Consider the following 23,622-nt stretch of genomic DNA (forward strand, 5'->3'; position numbering starts at 1 on the left):
TCAGGAAGTCATGGAATGAAGTATGGGATGCTGGTCTCAAGATACTGAACCTTGTGATGGAGGCAACAAACGACCAAGCTATCTGGTGCTTTGCTGTACTCCAGAAGACCCATCCACCACAGCAGAATTAATATCCTAAACCCGCTGTGGTAATGCTCGTCCATGAGGGCCTCTGTTCCACCCCATCCTCTCTGACCTGCCTATCTTCCCTCCACACACACACACAAACATTTCACCATCATTTCTCTATCATCTGAAAATAGAGGAGGTACCATACTACATCCTCCTGCCTTCTCATTTGCCTTGAACCCCCACCTCCCCCACAAACCAATATTTCATTACCTTCCCCTGCCCACTGTCTCCACCAATCACCACCTTTTTGTGCTTTTTCACCTCTGTGTTGTTCCCTGTCAATACCTCACTGCAACCCCTGCCTCCAAGCCTCTCCTATATTTCATACCACCATTTGCTAGTCACCTCTATACTACCCACTCACCCACTAAGGATATGTTACTCATTGAGTTTGCACCAACTTTCTGCTATCAGCATTTCAAAGATTTGCCACTAAAAACAAGTCATCTGTGTGTGTATATAGTCTAACAGTTGGCTTTTGGCCTCTCATACATCAAAATCGACAAGAGAATCCACAATATGTACATAGATATATGAGAACAAGAACCATTCCATTAATAAGTTGTATGTGTCATTATTGAAATAATATTTTATAAAAGATAATTGAATTCGTAATTATAAACCTGATATTTGCCACACCCATGTTTTATTATTTTTTTGTTTTTTTGGTTATATCAAAAGAGAAATATATGAGAACAAAATTGTAAATTTCATGAAACTTTGTTCATTCGTTTAAACACCAAAGCGGTTTAACAATTGAGTAAAATTTTTTTCAAATCCTGAAAAGCAATATCACAACTTGTAATATCAAAAGCTTGGAAAAAAAACAGAAATGAAATACTTACACATGATATGCAGGGCTGGTACAAATTTGTCCTGAAGATGTATCTTCATATCTGCAAAATAGAGAAATGATAGTAAATAAACAATTGATTAAAGCCTTTGATACCAACCCACCCGAAACCTCCCCCAGTTCTAATGATGGAAATGCACAGTTTTTTAAGTGATCTAGATTCAAAACCTTCCATCAACATCTCTTGTTTATGTTTTAAACATCAACTTAATGTAACAGTTATGTTACTAAATTCATTATTTTCAAAACAGAAAGAAAATTAGGATATTTGAACAAAAATGTTGCAACAAATACATGTTACTGGTATAAGATTTAAAAAAACTGGTAAATTAAGATAAATTATATTCTAGACTACAATCAATATTTTGATTTCTTTCTCAACTATTCCAAATTACACTTTCTCTTTATGCTAAATAATTCCTATCCTTTATTCTGAAAAGTTCCTTTCTTTTTCTCAATAACAGATTAAAAAGAAAAAGAGCAGCCTAATTCAGAGTCCAGGAAAAGTCAAATACAATGTTACTATTAGGTTTTGAAAATGGGAGGAGGTAAGAAAGAAAAGAATTCAGATTCATTAAATTTAGTTTATTTCAGGATGGAAATTTTAATATTACATATATTGGCATACAAAACAACCTTTTAACCTTAAAAAACAGATCACTCCCAAAATAGACAATTGCCTGGCCATTTTCAGTGCAGTTTGTGGCCCCATCTGCTTTATCTATTCTCAATGTCAAGTAGGCTGTATATTTTGAAAATAATCCACATTAAGATTTGCCTGGGTTACCAAACATTTTCTTTACCTGCCTCACTAAGTTGACCAATGTAATCCAATAAATTACAATTGTGAAAGTGGTACAGCACATTATGAATCACTGTATATAATGAATATTCATTGATTAACACTACAAGTTAAAGCTTGTAAATAGGAGAGAATGTTGAGAGATAAGAACCTGACATACAAAGGTAAAAAAAAACAACTGACAGATAAAACTCTTGAAATAGCTCAACTCACTTTTAAATAACTATTGGCCCATTAGAATCTGATTGGCAGGTAAACCTATGCATGTCCTCTGATGTTGCAGTCTCAGCCATAAGCAAGTCAGTCAGTGCTAATTGGTCAAAACCATATTTGTGGAAGCATTTTATGACAACTCTTTTCTTTGTATGAGTTGTTGGCATGGTGATGCATGCTTGTAGGCTAACTTTGTCTCAATGGCTACCAGCATCTTTTATAAGATTTTTTTATTATTTAGCCTCGCCTCGCCCCGTGCCGGTGACACGTAAAAGCACCATCCGTTCGTGGCCGTTTGCCAGCTCTGTCTGGCACCTGTGCGGGTGGCACGTAAAAAGCACCCACTACACTCACGGAGTGGTTGGCGTTAGGAAGGGCATCCAGCCATAGAAACACTGCCAGATCTGACTGGGCCTGATGAAGCCTTCCAGCTTCACAGACCCCAGTTGAACCGTCCAACCCATGCTAGCATGGAGAACGGACGCTAAATGATGATGATGATGATGATGATATATTTGTTTTGCAAGATTTTTGATGTGAAATCGTGTGTTGAAACAGATATTGTTGTATTTAGGAATGGCCAAAGTAAGATTAAGATTAATGTAAAAAATAAATAACGCTGAAGCAAAGTAACACCAAATATATAGTGTGTGTGTGTTTTTATTGGCTAAACTGGCAAAATGACCATTCCTAAATACAACAATATAAAAAAAATATGATACACAGAATAACACCGTTGAAACTAAAAGATAAGAACATGGTACATAATAGAAAGACCTTCAACTTACAAGGCCCAAACACATCTCTTTGAAGAGAAATTCTCCCAAGTGTAGAATGATATGCTTGTTCCCATTTCAGAAATTGACCAATGTTTTTTTTTTTCTTTTAGACAAATCTTTTATCACAAATTATCTGAAAAATCTAATGAGTATTATGGAAATCTATCTTCTTCCCATCTTTTCTACTATAAGTTATAATAACCCCTTTTCGTTTAAACTTCCATACTATTACTATGTCATTTATATTTCAGTATATCACACTCCTTCCCTCACAAGTAAATCTATTTTACAGGCCCTGTTCTACACACTCAGTTCAATCCTTCTTCCTTAATAGTGCTTTCTTTTGGAACTCTCCCTTCTAACTATATCTTCCTACTACATATTAAGATATTAACTAGGAAAAAATTTCAATTGCACTAGTTACTCTCTCTCTCTCTCTCTATTTCAGACAATCTATGATTTTATTTCCTCTCAAACTAAAGTCTGGCACTCCTAATAAATTTTACCCTTTCCAATTACTTTTTATCATATTTTTTTTTAATTGTTTCTATAAAGTAGGTTAAGTTCAAATTAAAATTTTAAATACTATTTTACCAGCAAGTTATTTTCTTTCCCCAAATCAACCAACTACTAGATCCACCTACAGGTATTAGCTCAAAGACTTCCCTAGTCTAAACTACAGACGTGGCAAAAAAAGGCCTCTAAGCTTCCACATTCACGATACACATTTCAAAAACAAATGCAGAGTACATCAGTCCAAGACATGATGGTAACTAAGAAAGTCAAAACAAATCCTTAGCAACATGAAGACACTATTACCATCTGCCTAATTTCATTTATGCCACACCAATGACCCTGTACAACCCTTTTCTAATGGAACTGGTATTTACCAAAGCTACAAGCTAATGTTCACCAGAAAAGCACATAACTTCAATATTTATTTGCAAAGAAACTACAATCATTATATCTCCTCAATATCATCATACATGACTTTGAACAGTAATTACTTGCCCTAACTTCCTTTTACCATTTCAAATCAATTCAACAATTCTTTAAAAATTCCTATTTTTGAAAACTTTGCACAAAAGAACCTAAGAGATATTTTTGTATGATTATATTTGAATTACGGAGATGTACTTGCATAGCAAGTGACTCGATCTGAGATCGTGTGCTGGAACAAAAACAATTGCATGTAAGTTAATATAGGTAAAAGAATAAAGGGAAAAGAAAATTTAATGTATTTGGAGAGGCTAACTAAACTTTTGAACCACAACTGAAGTTGAACGTATAAATCTATCCAAGTATGTGTAGATATGAACTCAGTGATGTCTTGCAATATTTGATTCGGTCCATTATGTTCTGTGCTCAAATCCAGCTGGGGTCAACTTTACCTTTTGTCCCTCCAGAGTCGATAAAATAAAGTACCAGTTAAGTACTGGGTTCAATAGTATCCACAAACTTGCCCCTCAAAATTGTTGACTTTGTGCCTAAATCAGAAACCATTGTTATTATTACTAGCTGACCACATGCCATCAACAGTGACGGTTAATTGTAGTATTTTATGTATAAATAAGGTACAAAATAATCACACACACAGTTGAAACGCTGATTTTTTTTTCACCCCTTCCTTTCTCTCACTCCCTCCCTCTCAGTCAGGGCTGTTACTCTCACTGCTTCACTGAATTACTATTTTCTCTCCTCCTCCGCCGTGATTCTGGACAAATATACATATATCATCATCATCGTTTAATGTCCGTTCTCCATGCTAGCATGGGTTGCACAGTTCGACCGGGGATCTGGGAAGCCAGAAGGCTGCACCAGGCTCCGGTCTTATCTGGCAATGTTTCTACAGCTGGATGCCCTTCCTAACGCCAACCACTCCGTGAGTGTAGTGGGTGCTTTTTATGTGCCACCTGCACTGGTGCCAGGCGAGGCTGGCATCGGCAAAAACACTATGGATCATTATTATATTATCATTATCACATTTAACATGCTGGGCAGCATTTCGTCCATCTTTACAGTCTTGGTTCAAATCCTGCCAAGTGTTGACTTTACCTTTCATCCTTTTGGGGTTGCTAAAATACCAGTTTATCACTGAGGTTGATGTAATCAACTTACTTGCTCCACAGAAATTACTGGACTTGTGCCAAAATTTGAAGTTACTATCATTATTATTACCATCAAGGCAGTGACCTGGCAGAGTTATTAGAGCACTGGAAGAAATGCTTAGTGGTATTTCACCTATCACTATGTTCTGAGTGTGGAGGCGCAATGGCGCAGTGGTTAGGGCAGCGGACTCGCGGTCGTAGGATCGCGGTTTCGATTCCAAGACCGGGCGTTGTGAGTGTTTATTGAGCAAAAACACCTAAAGCTCCACGAGGCTCTGGCATGGATGGTGGTGATCCCTGCTGTACTCTTTCACCACAACTTTCTCTCACTCTTACTTCCTGTTTCTGTTGTACTTGTATTTCAAGGGGCCGGCCTTGTCACTCTCTGTGTCACGCTGAATATCCCCGAGAACTGCGTTAAGCGTGCACGTGTCTGTGGAGTGCTCAGCCACTTACACGTTAATTTCACGAGCAGGCTGTTCCGTTCATTGGATCAACCGGAACCCTCGTCGTCGTAACCGACGGAGTGCTTCCATGTTCTGAGTTCAAATTCTGCCGAGATCGACTTTGCCTGTCATCCTATTGAAGTCAATAAAATAAGTATCGGTTGAACACTGGGGTTGATGTAATTGACTAGTCCCCTCCCCCGAAATTGCTGCCCTTGTGGCAAAATTTGAAATTATTATTATTATTATTATTGTTCCTAATATGATAGAGTGGCATACCAGTCAGTAAAGTGCAGTATAAATCCACTCCAAAACTTCAAATTTCCCAAGCAATTCAATGCTATTCAGACAAACTCATTATTATCATTTAACGTCCATTGTTCATGCTGGCATGGATTGGCTGGTTTGACCAGGGCTGGTAAACTGGGGAGCTGCAACAGACTCCAGTCTGATTTGGCATGGTTTCTATGGCTGGATGCCCTTCCTAATGCCAACCACTTTGAGAGTGTAACGGGTGCTTTTATGTACCCCTGGCATGGGTGCCATTTGCATGACACCAGTATCTGCCATGACTGTGATTTTGCTCAGCTTGATGGGTCTTCCTCTCAAGCATGACACAATGCCAAAGATCTCGGTCATTGCCCCCTTGAGGCCAAGAAACACATATCAAACATTGTCAAACCCTTCAACACATGCCAGTATGGAAGCTTGAGGATGCCATCTAACCCATACCCGCATGAAATTCAAACAGATGAGGAAGAGGAGGAGGGGGGAGAGGAGGGAAACCCAATGCTAACTGGTGACAAAGATGATATAGAATAAATCCTTATTAAGCATTAAATTTCAGAATGTCATGAAATTTGTTTTTGTTTCGTTTTGTTACACATTCAAAAGTTATTTCAGAGAATGATTTTTTCTATTTATCAAAGAATAATTTTATCAAACTAGGTCAACATTTGCCTTCAGAAATACTTTTATTTTGACAGTATTTTGATAACAGTTGCATATATGCATATCCACTCTGAGTGACTGTGTATGAGCTTAGACAAATGTAATGACAGGCATAAAATGGTAAAGGGAATCTTTGAATATCTGGAAGTTATTTGAACCTACAAACCATGAAATATTTTTTGCAACCTAATGAAAATTTTTTTTTATGGATGATGTGTTATTAGATTACAAAATAAACCAACATTATTTCTATATTTCTATCTACATAGAAATCTATATAGTTTTATTTCAAGAGCATGGTTATAGTATTATGTTGGCCCTACTTAGAAGACATGACTTTAAATCTTACACTGGATCCTTAAAATGAGCCAGAAATGGAAAGAAAATAGACATAAGAACAGACATAAAATAAGAATCAAGAAGAAAGAGCAAAATTTGAAGTGGGTGAATGTTTAAATATAAAGTAATCTATGAAAGAGGGGTTGAAAAGGCATAGCCTAAGTTTTTGTAAGGTAATAGAAAAAGAAATAATTATTCACCACCCTTCACTTTCATGCTACCGTGGACCTACAGTACCACATATCTCCAGTCTATTTTGAATGCAATTCTAACATGAAAATCTTTTATGTAATTTTCTCTAAGATCACAATTCTTTACCTGTAAAGGCAGTTCCCCAGCATGGTTGCATTCAAATGATTAAAATGAGTCAAATAATCTAAGAATGAAAGAATAGCTATTTCATTTCAGTCCTCAGCAGTCCTCAAATCTACATCAGCACCATTCAAAAGATATGTTTATATTGCTAAAAAATTATTTTATGGTAAGGCCAAGACAGTAGAGAACTGCTACAGTGCTTGGTCCTAATCTCTTTTATTTTTGAATACAAAGTACTTAGGTTTAAGTGTGGCTGTGTGACTAAGAAGTTCACTTCCCTTTTCCGTACTGGTTGGAACTGGTTGGACAGTTTGACACAAGCCAAGTGAGAAGACTGCACCAAACTTTACAAAGAGTGCTGAGTGCTTTTTACATGGCACCAGCACTGGTGAAGTCATCAAATAATTTACAAGATAGGACACCTCAATTGAGGAGTGGGGTGTAATATTGAAAAAGTTTAGTGCCAGCCGAGAGAGGTTAGAATATGAGTTGAGGGACAAAAATAGACATCTTGCAGTAAAGACAATACATGGCTACCTTAGTGAGAGAGGGGGAGGGGAGGAGAGGGAGGAGGAGGAGAAGAATAGAGAAAGAGAGGGGGAGAGAAAAAGAGAGGGGGAGATAGAGATAAAGAGAGAGGGAGAGAGAGAGATGAAGATATGACAGGGGTACAGTCAAGTTACAGGGAGGTGTATATAAGTGGGACCAAGGATTGGATAGGGTGAGTGGGTGGGTAAGTTCATGAGATTGTGAAAGGAGAGTGGAAAGTAGAGGGGAGGGGTTGTTAAGAAGATATATGTTGTGGAAAGGAGACTGGGAGGTGGATGGTGAGGACAGGTGGAGAAAGATGGTGTTGGGAAGATGAGATGAGATGTTGGAAGATGGGCATAAAGGACACTCCTTTTGAGTCTCCATTTTACTTGGCTGGATGGGTCTTATCAAGCACAGCAAATCATCAAATGTCTCAGTTCTTTGTCATCTCCTCTGTTAAGCTAAACATCTGAAGATCATTTTTCACTACTTCGTCCCACATCTTTCCCCGGGTTTTCCTCTTCCACATTTAGAGAGAGACTTCTTTATGCAGCTGTCTTCATCCATAACCATACCAGCACAGTCCTGTCTCTTGCACATTACCTGTGATGCCTCTTTATACCCATTTCTTTTTTCTCTCAACTCATTTACACTTTGTCATACATGCACACTGACATTGCACCTTTCAGTGAAGCAGGCTAGTTTCATTTGTTTCAAGCCTCTACATGTCTTTTGCAGTCACAGCCCATTTTTGACTACCATGTAGCATAGCTGCTCATACACCATATTGTACAATCTGCTTTTCATTCTGAGGGAGAAGCTCTTTATTCCCAACAAAGGTAACAGCACTCTGGACTTTGCCCAGCCAGTTCTAATTCAAACTCAAAAAAATTGTGTGTGTGCGTGTGCATGTGTGTGTGTGTGTGTGTGTGTGTGTGTGTGTGTGGTGTGTGTGTGTGCATGTGTGTGTGTGTGTGTGTGTGTGCATGCACACCTTTGTCTTAACATTACTGTTAAATAAATACCCCCATCATACAAGCAATGTCATTCATTTCCGGTTTTCTGTGGATAACATGACTGATCAAAGAATGGATTAACCTTACTAGAAAGCAGGGGTGGAGTGGTGACAGGGAGGACATCCAACCCTAGAAAGTCTACCTCAACAAAAACTTGTGTGTTTAGTTAAAAGAAGCCAAAAATTCTGTTTTGAAGAGACTGAGAATTTTAAGGAAAGGTAAATAAGAAGTTGGTAAGACCAGTTCTTCCTCAAGACTCTATTAGTGGAATCAGTGGCCTGAAAGAGTTCCAACCAGAAATCAAAAAAGAGTCACTGACTGAGCATGCTCAGAGCTGACTTCTCTCTACTGTAATCATTTTGTTTTGTTTTGTTTTGTTTTTTTTTTTCATATTTAAAACAAACATACTTAATTTCTGCAGTACTACAAATATTATATTTTTTTGTTTTCATATTTATTTAAATGTTGCAATTTTTTTTTTTTTTTTTATGTGGAAAGCATGTGGCTAAGAAACTCATTTCCCAATCATGTGATGTCAGGTTCAGTCCTAAACCAAAGCATTATGGATCTGGTGGACTGAAAGAAGCCCATCGTAAGTATGTATGTATGGCCCTTGTCTGGATTTCACATGATGGCTGTAAAATGAGTATCACTGTCTTATAAGTAATATCAATTTCAATCTTCCATGAAAAACATGTCTAGCCAAGGGGAAATATCACCTGGCTTGGAAACAGGAAGGGCACGGAAGGCCATAGAAGATTTGCCTCAATGAATTCCTTTTGACCAATGCAAGCATGAAAAAGTCAGTATTAAAGGAAGACAACAGTGATTATTTAACAATACAGAAATTTTTCTTTTATTTTTTTCATTTTTTAAATATTTGTCTTTCTGAAACACATTCATAATGCAAAATGCATGTAATAATGATGATAAAAATAAGGACATTAATAAGCAGAGGGAAGCTTTAGCTATAACAAATAGCAGCCAAATCTCCTTCAAATCATTGTCAAGCAGCTTAAACCTTTTAATATCAACCTGCCTGAGGTGCCCCTGATTTTGATAATACAAACCTTCATGTTAATACTTGTGTTCCAAACACCAACTTAATAACGTCAAAGTAGAAAGTTATTTTACTAGATTCTTTATTTTAAGACTGAATTTAAGCAAAGGCAATGAATGTATCTCAACAGAAATATGGTAATGAAGTAGTTAAAAGAGAACACACAGGAGAAAGTGGTTCTGGATGAAATAAAAAGGATGGGCATAACAAGACCATCTTTGATTAAAGGACTGCCTTGACGTAAAAAAAAAACAACAACAACAACCATATTTGAGTGGAATAGCATTTGTTTTGAAGGATAGTAAAGGAAACAAAACCCACACCTTTCCAAGAAGAGATCAAGATGTAGCATACTTAAAAAGCCTGTTTACACCTAGTACGAGTACTTTATCTTTGTTGTTTATTAGATTTGAACTGTATTTTAGAAAAGTTACTATAAAATCTTAAAATAAATAAATGAAAGTAAAAGCAAGAAGTAAATCCATTAAAAGATAGAAACAGGAAAAGAACTTCAAGCTCAAGGTACGACAAAACATCCCAGATTTTACAGTTTGACAAATATTTCCACAGCAAAGTCATGCTATACACTGGTCCAAATCATGATGGTAAGTTTAAGAAAATGGTAAAACACTAACTACATGAAGACATCATTACTACCTGGTTAACTTGACTGGTGCCACAAAAATGGCTGTGTAAAATATGGAAGGTTTTTCTGCTGCACATAGAATAATTTCTTTAAAAAAAAAAAAAAACAACCTCCATGTAAATAATTTGAATGATTTAATTCCACAGCAAAATTTATGGTATTTTGTAGTTTGCTTTAAATAAAGTGTAAGAAAGAAGTATTTCTAGTTTCAAACTAATGTATCCTATTTTCCCCACCCCCACTTCTAACCATACCAGAAAGCTTAGTTTCAGAATTATGTAAATGTAAAAATGGTTATTAATGACCAAATAAAAGTAACCCAGAATTAATGAATCGTAAAACAGTTCCCTTTCTCAAATGAAATAGCTTTCAAAATAGGCTGCTTGGGGAATTCTTCTTTCGATACGAATCCCACAAAAACTAGCTCCTCTAATACTTTTGATTGTGTTGTGCAAACCAGAAATACAATTTAAAGTGCTGTCAAACTGAATTCCTAAAGGGAGAATTAAAACAAAGAAAAATATATATTTGTTTTGTTTTTCTATTGTCAAAGGGGAAAAAACAAGTTGTTTATTTTTAAACCAAACAACTTTACAAAAATAAACTAAAAAAGAAAAATCCAAAAATTTAATAATTTCTTTTAACCACATTATCTAACAAATCTTGTTTTATTGGGTGTCTTTAAACATTTAGCTTTAGACTTTCCACAAATCTACAAAATGCTTTAGTAGCTAAATACATTTTTCTTGGGGGGTTGAAATAACCTATTTTAACAGTTGCTACTTTAACGCCATTTTATTTTAATTGCATTCCCACAGTAAGAGTTTAACAGACAATGAATATTGTGATTTAACACTGCATTTTGCAGTACTACTATTTTCTGGGTGCACAGTTTTAGCAATGTGCAAGCTTGTACAAAATAGATTTAAAGGTAACAAATATAATATAAAGTTAGAATTTCAAAAGCAAGTCTATCAAAGTATTGTGTTGGATATTATCTAGGTTACCCTTATAAAACTACAGGGCAAAAAAACAAAAACAAAAGAACCTCAGATTCATCATCCTTAATAAATGTTACATAGAGACACTGTTGACATCTGTTTAACTCCACTAGCACCAAACGTAAAATGTTGGTGGTTTTCTTGTTTATCTCATACATGTGCATACTGGAATTGTTCTATACATTTGCTGTAAATCAGACATTCTATATTTCTTTCTTCTTTTGTGGATGTCACTCAACATACACCTTTTAGTAGAGGAAGAAAAAAACCTTTGGACACAAGTCACATACCCAGAGCCATATTATTCATATGCAAGTTACGAAACACTGAACTTGACCATCAAATAGAAAACTTACACTAATTCATAGCTATTTCACTTTCTATCTGTTTTCAAAGAGATTAACCCTTTTGATACTAACCCACCTGAAACCGCCTCTGGCTCTGTAGTACAAATGTCTTATTTTCAAAAATTCTGCATTAAAATCTCCCACCAAACCTTAGTCACGATTTATGTTCCTAACACTAGCTTAATTGATATAACGAAGTTATTTTACTAAATTCTTTGTTATTAAAATTAATTGAAAGAAACACAGAGCATCGCAACAGAAGAAATATGGTAACGAAAGGGTTGAACTAATTGCATTATATTCTATTTTTCTCAAATGCTGATTCCAAAAGGAATACTCAAGGGAGACAAAAGCGCCAAACAGAAAGAATCTCCTTCCATGTCTTCCCCACACATAAATACTGTTTGCTTTGTCCAGCTGCCATTTCACAAATTACAAGAGAAAATTAGTACAATGATGCATTTAAATAATATCAAACTGAATGACATTTCCCAAGAACAGAAGATGGCAAGGATCTCTTCCAAAGAATTCACAAAGCTGATCAATCGAAATTCATTTTTGCAGTGTTTTTCTTGAAAAGTTACAGAAAAATTTTAATTATAAAGCAGATAACCATGATATGGAACACATATAAAGAAGATTTTTTTAAATAACAGCATCTAAATACTAAATAATAATCCTAAAATTTTACAAATTTACCTAATGTCTATATTCCATGTTAGCATTTTATTCTAATGTCTATATTCCATGTTAACTACTTTACAACTATTTTAAGTTTGTCATTAAATGCCAGAGCTTCTTGGCATCGTGCACAATATTATAAACAATAGGTACACTCAAAGGGTTCCATTTCAAGTTCTCTGCATAACTACGCCCAGGCTCTTTGCTGTTCAATAGACTGGGGGATTGTTAATTTACTGGGATACAAGTAAAGGTTGGTACCAAGAAGGGTGTCCCACCATATAAAACTCTTCCCCCCCAACATAGACACATGTGATCCGTGCAAAAATAGTAAAAATTGACATTAAAATAATTGTGGTAGTAGTGGTGATGATGATGATGGCAGTGGAATGGTTATGACGATGGGGGGGGGGGGTGATTATCATCATCTTTTAATGCCCATTCTCTATTCTGGCATGGGTTAGATTGTTTGACAAGGAGAGCTGCACCTGGTTACAATCTGATTTGGCTTGATTTCTACAGCTGGATGGCCTTCCTAACACCAATGATAATAGCTACTGACAACTAAATTATGACTTTCTTAGGACACATCATTACTAAGCAATTGTTCGGCTGCTTAATAAGTGAACACACAACCAAACTATTACCAAAAACAAGCATACCCATGTTGACAGTTTTATTAATGATAGAAAATAGTGCATCAAAATAATGGGGGGGAAAAAACCACTGATAAATGTCAGCATCAGATACAGTTGTAATGTCTTGGTTGAAAATAACTTCCATATATATATATATATATATATATATACTTTATTTAAAAGCAGCAGAAAATTCAACAAAACCTGTTACTCTGAGTTTCACGTTCCGTTCGTCGGACAGTTTTTGCTAGACAGTTTTTTCTAGCAAAAACTGTCCAACGAACGGGAAAGTGAAACTCAGAGTAACAGGTTTTGTTGAATTTTCTGCTGCTTTTAAATGTACTCTATTTTCCACCTTGTTTCACATTTATGTGTTTACTCCGGTATATATATATATATATATAATACACACATACATAATACATAAAGCTAAAGTCTGATCATATAGTGACCATTGGTTTCATATCCACAAAAGCTACAGCCTTGTGGACAGCTCATCAGACTCTATACAAAAACAAATTCAAGTTTTCACTTCATGGAGGCAAAGAAAAGTTAGGACAAAATTGTCGAATGGTTAACAGAGAAATTTTATTGAGGATGGGTTATTTCTCCTGGACTAGAGGATAATGGAAGTTCGGATCAATTTCATTGAGTTCTCATTAGTTTAAACAGCAAATGGGGAGACACAATTTTCCAGTAGGTAATGCTTGAGATGAACATGTTTCAAGAAAATTCCTTTATGATTATTTAATGTGCCAGGTTTAGCATAGTTTTAAAGAATTTTGGTTCACTCTGCGATGAAAATTTTACAGCACTTGCTCCTATTGATATATGGGCCTGGTTGTTCTATGATTTTCCATCTCATATCATATGGAGTCCCTTGATCTTTGAAGTACCACATATGGCTGGCCAGGGACATGACAAAATGTCTTTCTAGGACTCTGAAGGATGAATGGTGTTTCAAAAGCATCGCTTGAAAGCTGTGATTGCCAATCCAATATATTTACAAGCTTGGGTGCTGGCTAGATTTGCATTTTTGTCCTAGCTTTACTCTGTCTCCATGAAGTGAAAAGTTAAATCTGCCTTTGTATAGTCTGATGAGCTGTCCACAAGGCTGTAGCTTTTGTGGATACGAAACCAATGGTCACTCTATGACCAGACTTTAACATTAGGATTAGATACTGCTCTGTTCTTTAGAGTGTGCTTCTTATTCTGATACATCTTATATTGACAATATATATGAAATACCTGCTATTCTATGCCTGCAGGAATCAGATAGATTACGTACAGCCAGATGTCATTCTTATCGCCGATCCATTCCAAGTAAGGTAATATTCCACCATGCCTAGACATGATTATGTGGAAGATTGGAAACAAATAATATGTCTTGCATGACAGAGACACTCGTTTACAACTACTGCCTGATGTCAAGACAAAGAGAGAAAAACAAACACACACACACACATATATATATATCATCATCATCGTTTAATGTCCGTTCTCCATGCTAGCATGGGTTGGACGGTTCGACCGGGGATCTGGGAAGCCAGAAGGCTGCACCAGGCTCCAGTCTTATCTGGCAATGTTTCTACAGCTGGATGCCCTTCCTAACGCCAACCACTCCGTGAGTGTAGTGGGTGCTTTTTACGTGCCACCTGCACAGGTGCCAGGCGGGGCTGGCAATGGCCACGGTCGGATTGGTGTATTTTATGTGCCACCGGCATGGAAGCCAGTCGAGGCGGTGCTGGCATCGGCCACGAGTATATATATATATATGTGTGTGTGTGTACGTACATATGCATATGAATGGATGTGTGTATGTATGTGTATATATGATACTCACACACAGATACCTACTTACATGCATACATATATATTGTGAGGTTCTTTCAGTTTCCATCTACCAAATCTACTCCTAATGATTTGGTTGGCCCAGGGCTATAGTTGAAAACATTCAAGGTGTCTATCCTGTGTGTGTGTGTGTGAGTGCATGTGTGTGTGTGTACACCTTTTATTTGTTTGTCATTAAACTAAAGCCATGTAATGTAGGGGTTTTAGTCGAATGAATCAACCCCAGTATTTACTTTTTAGAGACCGGATATTTATTGAATCAGTTTTTCATTGCACCACTAAGTCATGGGGACACAAGCCAAGAAGAGGTGATGGGGGACAAACACAGGCAAAAAGACACACACACAGCCTTCTCTCAGTTTCAATCTACCAAATCCATTCACAAAGCTTTGGTTCAGGGATAGAGTGTGATTGAGTAGCAAACTTCTTAACACACACACACACACACATATATATATACCAACGCATGTGCATACATGTACATATGTATGTATGTATGTGAATATGTTATCCTTTATTTGAAAAGAAAGTGTCATTAAAGGTAAGCATGGAAAAATGAACTAAAACAATAGAAAAAAGATGAGAGAGGGACAGAGATAGAAAGAGAGAGAGAGAGACTGTTGAAGTAAACTTAGGTTATGATAAAAATTTGTACAGCAATTCCAAAACAAAACCTTATTCTTTAGTTCACTTGCATTTAACATCTGAACATCACTCACTGCAACTCTGTTATTTTGGTCCCTTACAAGCATGACACACGCATTGCATTTTATTAGAAGATTGTTAGGGATGTTACATAATCTATTTCATAGTTATACAAATTTCTCACACACATTTTAAATGATGTTGTGGCATCGAACAACAAACAGAATCTGATTATAGAGTTCTGTACATATAAAGCAATTGTATTTCATAGACTTCTAAACATCTAAATCCTTCGCTTGTTCATTTATTCAATGCTTTCCTTATCAACAATAAAAAAAAAATACAAATTAAACTAAATTTTTAAAAATAAATAAAATCAAGCTTCATAATATGAACGGACAATTTTGAGCTTTTCTTCACAATATTTCCTGCATCCATTTGGATCACAATGTAGCATCATTAAAATTACATCAACGTTTAAGTGAATGTTTTTAACCCTCTTCATATGGGAGGGGGGGGCTCCTATTCTGAACAAAGAGAACAGATTATAGATTAAGAAATCAATCTTAATAACAGAATTAAATTAAATATATATATATATATATAAAACCAACCTATTTAGCCTACTACCTTTTCATTGAAAACTCATACTGTCCAAGCTTTCATCTTGCAAATGATTCTTTCTTTCTTTCTATTACAGGTTTCAGCCATTGGGCTGTGGCCATGCTGGGCACCATCTTTAAGAATTTATTCAATTGTAACAATACAAATAGTGATTTCATAAATATTTGTTGAACTACTAAATTACAGAACAGTAATACAACAGTACCAGTTTTTAGGCTTGCTTTAGATACAGACAAGGACACACACACACACACACACACAAACTCATACATTTAATAGGATTCTGCTCCCTTTGCATCCACCAAATACTGCTCAAGATAGCAGTCAAGCTCTGCAATGAACTCAAATCCAAAACTCTTTGGTTGCAAAGCAAAACACCTTAACCACACAACCGTACCTGCATATGATGTAAACAATGCTAAATACATTTTTGAACACTTAAAGGTTGGAAAGTGGTTGAATTTGCAATAATATTTTGTATAAAATGTAATCCATTGAGCTGAATTGTATACTCTTGCTCAAAATCGTACTTAAGAGAAAAAAGACAAAAAACACAATCAGACGCATTTGCATATTTAAGAGTGGTGATTGGTTTGTTTCTTTGTGCAGCTCACAAAAAATTATGAAAGTGAAAAATCATTGCCTACAGGTTTCTTATTCCCACTAATTTTGAACATTTCATTCTCTGCAATATTCCGGAAGAATTTTAGAAAGAAAGCATCCCGTATAAGGAGAACATTCAAAACGAACTCATTTGCTAGAATAGAAAACCTGGACATGGAACCACAATCTAAACAATATGTAATCAAAGACTGCCTGATTCTATGCAATATTTGATTCTATATTCCATTCTCTATGCTTGTTGATTTTGCAAATGATACTATTCGAAAATACTAGAAATTAAAATACAGCAATTGGAAAGAATACCAGTTTTTATTGCAAGATGAATGTAGGTAGAGTTATATGCTTCACTGAAAAAAAAAACTCATCATGCAAACAACTCAGACTGTGTTATTGAACAGAATTGGTAGAATATTGGACAAAATGTTTGGCAGTATTTAGTAAGGACATTTTACATTCTAAGTTCAATTCCCACCAGAGTCAACATTATCCTTCTAGGATCATGAATGAGTACTGGGGTTGATATATTCACTCATACCCTACTCCAAAACATTAGAAATCAATATTTCTAGATAAACCTGGTACCAACATCAGATTAGATCAAGCACCACTATTTCTTCCAATAAAAAAAAAATGAAAGAAAATAATGGTTTAATTTAAATGTCATTGTTTTCATTGTTGTTTAACTGTAGGTCAACCAGAGTGAGCAGCTCTCTGATCAAAGGCATTGCAGCTGTGACCATTCTGTCTTAAATCCCATGTATACAGGGAGTTCAGAACACATTATCCACAATGCCTTTTCTAAGACGTAGGGTGCAGTTTGAGAGAAATTTAGCAGCTATTTCTGGCAGCTTGACTGAATAGACTGATTTGTTTTCTCAGTCAGCACCCCCCTATTAAGGCTCCCTCACTGGTCTTTTTGTGTGTGTGTGTGTTATAATTTCACAGGTAGATTTAACGATTGCTCTATTCATTAATGGATTCTTTTATTTATTTTATTATTGATGATGTTGCATATTGTAAATCCTCAAACCTAAATAGAGAGAAGAAAGTATTATAGACTGTCTTAATGGCACAAGTTTAAACTTGACCACAAGACTTGTCAGACAGCCTGCATTAACAATCAATGAAGGAGGGAGCAACTGCCAAGCATACAGCCTTGCCTTTGGCTTAACCCTTTTGATAAACAACTCACCTGAGATTGACCCTCCTTATACAATGAAAACTTCCGGTTTTAAAGTGATCTAAATTAAAAATTTCTAGCTAATTCATGTAGCAAACATCAGTTTAATAATGGCAAAAGTTATTTTACTAAATCTGTCGCTATTTTCAAAATTAAGAAACAAAGGCAATGTATTTCTATAGAAATATGGTAACTAAAGGGTCAGAATTTGTCATTGTAACATTTTTATAACAATAACTCATCTCACAACTTTATACATTTAATTTGTTGCTGCTGCTGTTGCAAATAATCAATTTAAGAGACTAATATAGGAGGTGGGGTTCTAATTAAAACTGTCTGAAGTAGCACATATATTGGGAGTCAGTGTTTCAACATTTTCCAACCATTCAAAATCAAATCTACTTCACAAGTGGCTTCTCTGTGAATTTATTTAAAAAGAAAACAAGAGAAATTATTTATTCTTTGCTCCAGTTGTGGTTTGTGATTTTTTTTGATTTTTTAATTTTTTTTTTTTTAAGTGAAACCCTTTACAACAACTGAAAATGATAGACACAAATGACTTGATTACAACAAAATTCAAAACCTATTCAATGCTATGCTAGAATGAACTATCACCATTGTCAGCAACCAACAACTATACAGAATATTTTTCTTATTCAGGACATGAGTATCCTCAAACAGGACCATTACAAGAACTGGAAGACATACACAAAAAATACCAGAATTAGTCTAATCATAAAAAAAAAAAACAAATATGCTAAAGCTAGGTTAATTATAGCCCAAATATCCCGCAGGGATTTATATACATTACATGAATTTCATTTTTCTACTAATTTGATTTGTTACAGATTACCAGTTTTCCAAGAATGTGTTCAAGCTTTTTAAAGCAAACATGATTCAGTAACAGATGATACAGCATCTCTGGTGATTTAACTTGTGGCTAAAAATAATAATCCTGCATAATTTTTGAAACTTAAAAACATTTTGAAACAAAAATTTAATTTCTTTTACAGAAGCTAAATTAGGTTTTGTTAGGAAAATATACAGAATTTTAAAATTCTATTTAAGAAAGAAAAAAAATTTCAAATAATGTGGAGGGTTTATGTAGAGAAATAACTACTACCAGTATTCATTAAAAGTAATGAAAAATAAACAATTTATATGAAGAAACTGGTTTTATATCAAACTGTAAGCCTTGAGTAATTAGTTATTCAGCCTAAGACTATTTGAATGAAGGCAGCATTATTTTGTTGAACTGAGACATCTTAATGGTGCTGAAAAGAAATCAAGCATAGGTCATGCACTACGCATCTAAATTTAGCATTTTCTACAAAACCATTTACGAAATAAGTTTATCCTCTATAAAAAGTATGCATTACTTCATTTAGAAATACAGCATTTTTTTGTCTTTCTCAGAAACATAAAATTAGTAATACCCAATAATTGAAAAATCATTAAAAAAAATGCATTGCACAGAAAAGTTGCACTGCACTTCAACATAAAATGCAGATGTTCAATCAGCACAATTTGCACTTATTGATTTCAAACCAGAAATATAGTTTGCTTCGTTCTGAGAGAGAAATTTGAGAAAATTTGCAGTAACAAATGAAAACTCCATTTAAAAAACTGCAGCTACAATGAATATCATCAGAAAAACATTATCTACAAAGAGGAGGAAAAAATAAGTCTTTATGCAACAACGAATCAATAGAGGTTTTTTTTCTTCTTCTTCTTAATGTTCAAAACAACGATTCTCTCTAACATAAATACAAATCCAAAAATAGGTATTTTATTGATAGTCTCTTTCTATAAAGCACCAGTCAGAAGTCATTCAACTGAAATTCAATCACACTGGTCTTCTATAATAATTAAAGCGAACAATAGAATTTTCAGAATAACTCCTTTTCTTTTCTTTTCTTTTCTTTTTATTTTTTCACACAAGAGAAATGGACAAAATGCAGATTACAATCTAGTTCATAATATTATTCCAGACAATTGACATTTAAAACGAACATACCATCATTTTGTCTGGCTCCCTCACAAACTGAGCAAATATGATTGTTTTGTTTTTCATATGGAATGAAATAAACATCAAACACAACAAAAATATTTCAACAAACCATGGCAAAAGCAAAACAACATCTTTATTTCAATCAGACCAAATTGAAACGGAGACATATTTTATTTTCAAGTAACAAGATAGAGACAAATACCAAAATATTAATTTTTAGGTTTTTAACAGCAATGAGATATATATATATACATACATATATGAATAATAATAAATGTGAAATTCTGTCTGTCCAGGACCCCTGTCTCTCAGTCTACATTTGCTATTCTTCTTTAGGGTCGTTGGTCCCTCTGAGTAGCACATTAGGTTGTCATTGAATACCAATTATCTGTCTCTGGCCAACCGGTATGCTTCTTCCCACGTAATGTTCAGTCTGCATAGGTCTTCTCTGTAGGTACCAACTCCATGTCTTCCTCAACCGGCCCCTTTTCCTTTTATCTTCCAGCAGCATCTAAGCCCATGCCTGTTTTAGCAAGCCTCTCCTCTCGCAGTCTTAGTATGTGTCCTGCCATTCTCGTTTGTTGTTCGCTTACAATTGCATGCAGGGGCCTTACTCTTGCTGCTTGGAGAATGGTTTCATTTGTCACTCTGTCTCAATAAGTGATTCATAGGATCTTTCTGAGGCACTGCTGAAGAAATACATTGAGTTGGCAAGCAATTTTTGCTGTCATCTTCCAGGTCTCAACTGCATACTGATATTGGCAGTATTGCTGTTTTGTACAGGCGAATCTTCAGCTCTCTCCTCATATTGTTGCCACACCAAATACAGCCGCTGCCTTGCAATTCTGCAGCTAACATCTGTCTTTGCATCGCGATTGTTTGTCACTATGCTTCCCAGATACGTGAAGCTTGTAACTTCTTCAACTGGTTCTTGTCCAGCTTTCACTGGTCCAGCTTTCAACTTGTTTCGCAACTCGCATTACCTTCGATTTTAACTTCTGTTTCCCTTTCCATTTTGTTGTCATTTCTTGTAATGTTGGGCGATTCTCTGCCAACAAGGCAATGTCATCTGCAGATCATGCTGCAAGCAAATATTCACACTGCACAACATCATAGAACAATGCATGGAAAACCAAGGACCACTAATAATAAACTTCATTGACTTCGAAAAGGCATTTGACAGGGTGCATAAAGAGACCCTCTGGGAGATTACAGAAGTGCATGGAATACCAGACGATTACATCAATCTGCTTAGCAGTTTCTACAACTCAAGTTGCTTCATTAAAACAGAGTATGGATACACAGGTTTCCTTAAGATCATCACTGCCTCCCATCACCAATATTGTTTCTGATGGTCATCGATTTTATTATGCAAAGATCAATGGAGGGACCAGCTATAGGCATACCATGGATAGTGAGGGACCAGCTAACAGACATTTGCTCTACATAGATATATTATAACTTTCTGAAATCAGTATGATCCTGGGTTTGAAAATCTGCCCTTCATTTGGTTCTTGAACATCCAGCACTGGGATCCGATCTAAAAGCATTTGGGTTGTTATTTCCAGCAGGTAAAGCTTGGCTGATTCATTAATTTTACATCAAGATAAGAACTTTGGGATACATTGGCCAACACTTGGAATTCAACTTGGGACTGCAACAATAGAATGATTGCATTACAGAATTAATTCTCATCCATCTTTAACCTCTGATCAAACACCACCAGGGCAGCATATAGTCATTATAGATGTATTACAGTCATGCTATTTAGTTCTCTTTAGTTTGCAGCTGCACACCTAATTAGCCTTCCACAATAGCTAGCTTAAAAATCTGCACACAGAGAGGTTCTTAAGCTAGTATATATATATATATATATATAATATATATATATATATATATATATATATATATATATATATATACAGTGGTTGGACAAAATAATGGAAACACCTAGCTTCTCATAATTTTGAAATATCTGTAAAACCGTCAAAAGCTTGTTTACGTTTATGTTTTTTGATTTATTATTAGTGCTGCTTAATATGTTTTGCTAAAATTGCTGTTTCTTTTCAGATATCATCAGAAAAAGGTAGTTAAAATTCATTAAAATGACAGATCTATCAGACTTTCAAAGAGGTCAAATTGATGGTGCTCGTATGGCAGGCGCTATCCTAACAAAAACAGACAAAATGTTTGGTGTATCAAGAAGTACTGTCTCAAAAGTATTGACAGCCTTTGAGAAAGAGGGGAAAACCTCCTTATCAAAATGAAAACTGCAGGAGAAAACCAAAACTTTCAGATAGGGACCGTCAGACTCTTACACAAATTGTTAGAAATTATCACAAAAGTACAGCTCAATGACCACATCAAGAACCCAGTTTCCACAAAAACTGTTCACCAGGAGCTGCACAAAACCAGATTTCATGGGAGGGCTGCAATCAGAAAACTACTACTTTCAAAAACAAACATTGTAAAGCATTTAGAGTGGAGTAAAAACCTACAGAATTGGTCCCTAGAGCAGTGGAAGAATGTTATTTTCTGTGACAAGTCATCCTTTACTTTATTTCCAACCACCTGCCAAGTATGTGTGTGGAGACAGCCAAAAGAAGCATTTGATCCAGACTGTTTTCTTCCAACTGTTAAACATGGAGGAGGATCTGTGATGATTTGGGGGCTATATCTTGGAAATTTGCCAGCCCAATGGCTTCCATTCATGGCAGAATTAATAGTTAAGACTATTTAAGCATGTTATCTCATCAAATTCATCCTATGGTTGTGGAACTGTTTCTGGAGGGAAACGCAATCTTTCAGGATGATAATGCACCAATTCACACAGCTAAAGTTGTTAGTGAATGGCACAAGGAACATTCTAATGAAGTTGAACATCTTATCTGGCCACCACAGTCCCCAGATCTCAATATTATTGAACATTTATGGTGCATTTTAGAAAAACAAGTAAGGAGTCGATATCCTCCACCATCATCACTACAAGAACTGGAGACTGTTTTAGCTGAAGAACAGACAAAAATTCCTTTGGAAACAATTCAAATTTTGTACAAGTCCATACCTTGTAGATATCAAGCTATAATTACTGCCAAAAGCAGTTCTACCCCATATTAAAATTAATTTGTTTAAAATTTTAAGGTGTTTCCATTATTTTGTCCACCTCCTGTGTGTGTGTGTGTGTGTGTATATATATATATATATATATATATAGATAGATAGATAGAGAGAGAGAGAGAGAGAGAGAGAGAGAGAGATATGATAAAGCTATATTTCATTATCATTAATATCAAAAAGTATAATGCTTAAAAAGTATTAAATGTATTTTTCTCCTTTGTACCATAACGAACAATAGAAGAACAAAGATTCGTAAGTAGGATTTATTTGACTATAGACTTTACTTCAGACATCATTGTAAGCGATTGCTTTTGTTATTTTGCAGCAGGATCCAGGGAACCTATAATCAATGGCTATCCAGCTAAGACCATCTCATCTTTAATTTAGACAGTGCACCTAGGACTACATCATCATCACCGTTTAACGTCCATTCTCCATACTAGCATGGATTGGACGGTTTGACTGGGGTATGGGAAGCCAGAAGGCTGCACCAGGCTCCAGTCTGATCTGGCAGTGTTTCTACAGCTGGATGCCCTTCCTAACGCCAACCACTCCATGAGTATAGTGGGTGCTTTTTATGTGCCAGGTGAGGCTGGCAACGGCCACGATCAGATTGGTGCTTTTTACGTGCCACCGGCACGGAAGCCAGTCAAGGTGGCGCTGGCATCGGCCACGTTCGGATGGTGCTTTTTATGTGCCACCGGCACAGGGA

The 23,622-nt window shown here is 35.7% G+C and overlaps 1 protein-coding gene across 8 annotated transcripts in view; it reads right to left on the reverse strand.

Moving 5' to 3' along the window:
• Positions 1–23,622, reverse strand: part of LOC115209795 (rho GTPase-activating protein 39) — a 511,104-nt gene that overhangs the window by 394,595 nt on the left and 92,887 nt on the right. For all 8 annotated transcript variants that reach the window (XM_029778335.2, XM_029778339.2, XM_029778338.2 and 5 more), the window contains exon 2: positions 978–1,028. In XM_029778335.2, coding sequence (XP_029634195.1) covers positions 978–1,028 — 51 coding nt within the window. The remainder of the gene's footprint in view (positions 1–977; positions 1,029–23,622) is intronic.

The sequence above is a fragment of the Octopus sinensis genome, linkage group LG3 (genome assembly GCF_006345805.1).
Source record: "Octopus sinensis linkage group LG3, ASM634580v1, whole genome shotgun sequence".
NCBI classification, from domain to species: Eukaryota; Metazoa; Mollusca; class Cephalopoda; order Octopoda; family Octopodidae; genus Octopus; species Octopus sinensis.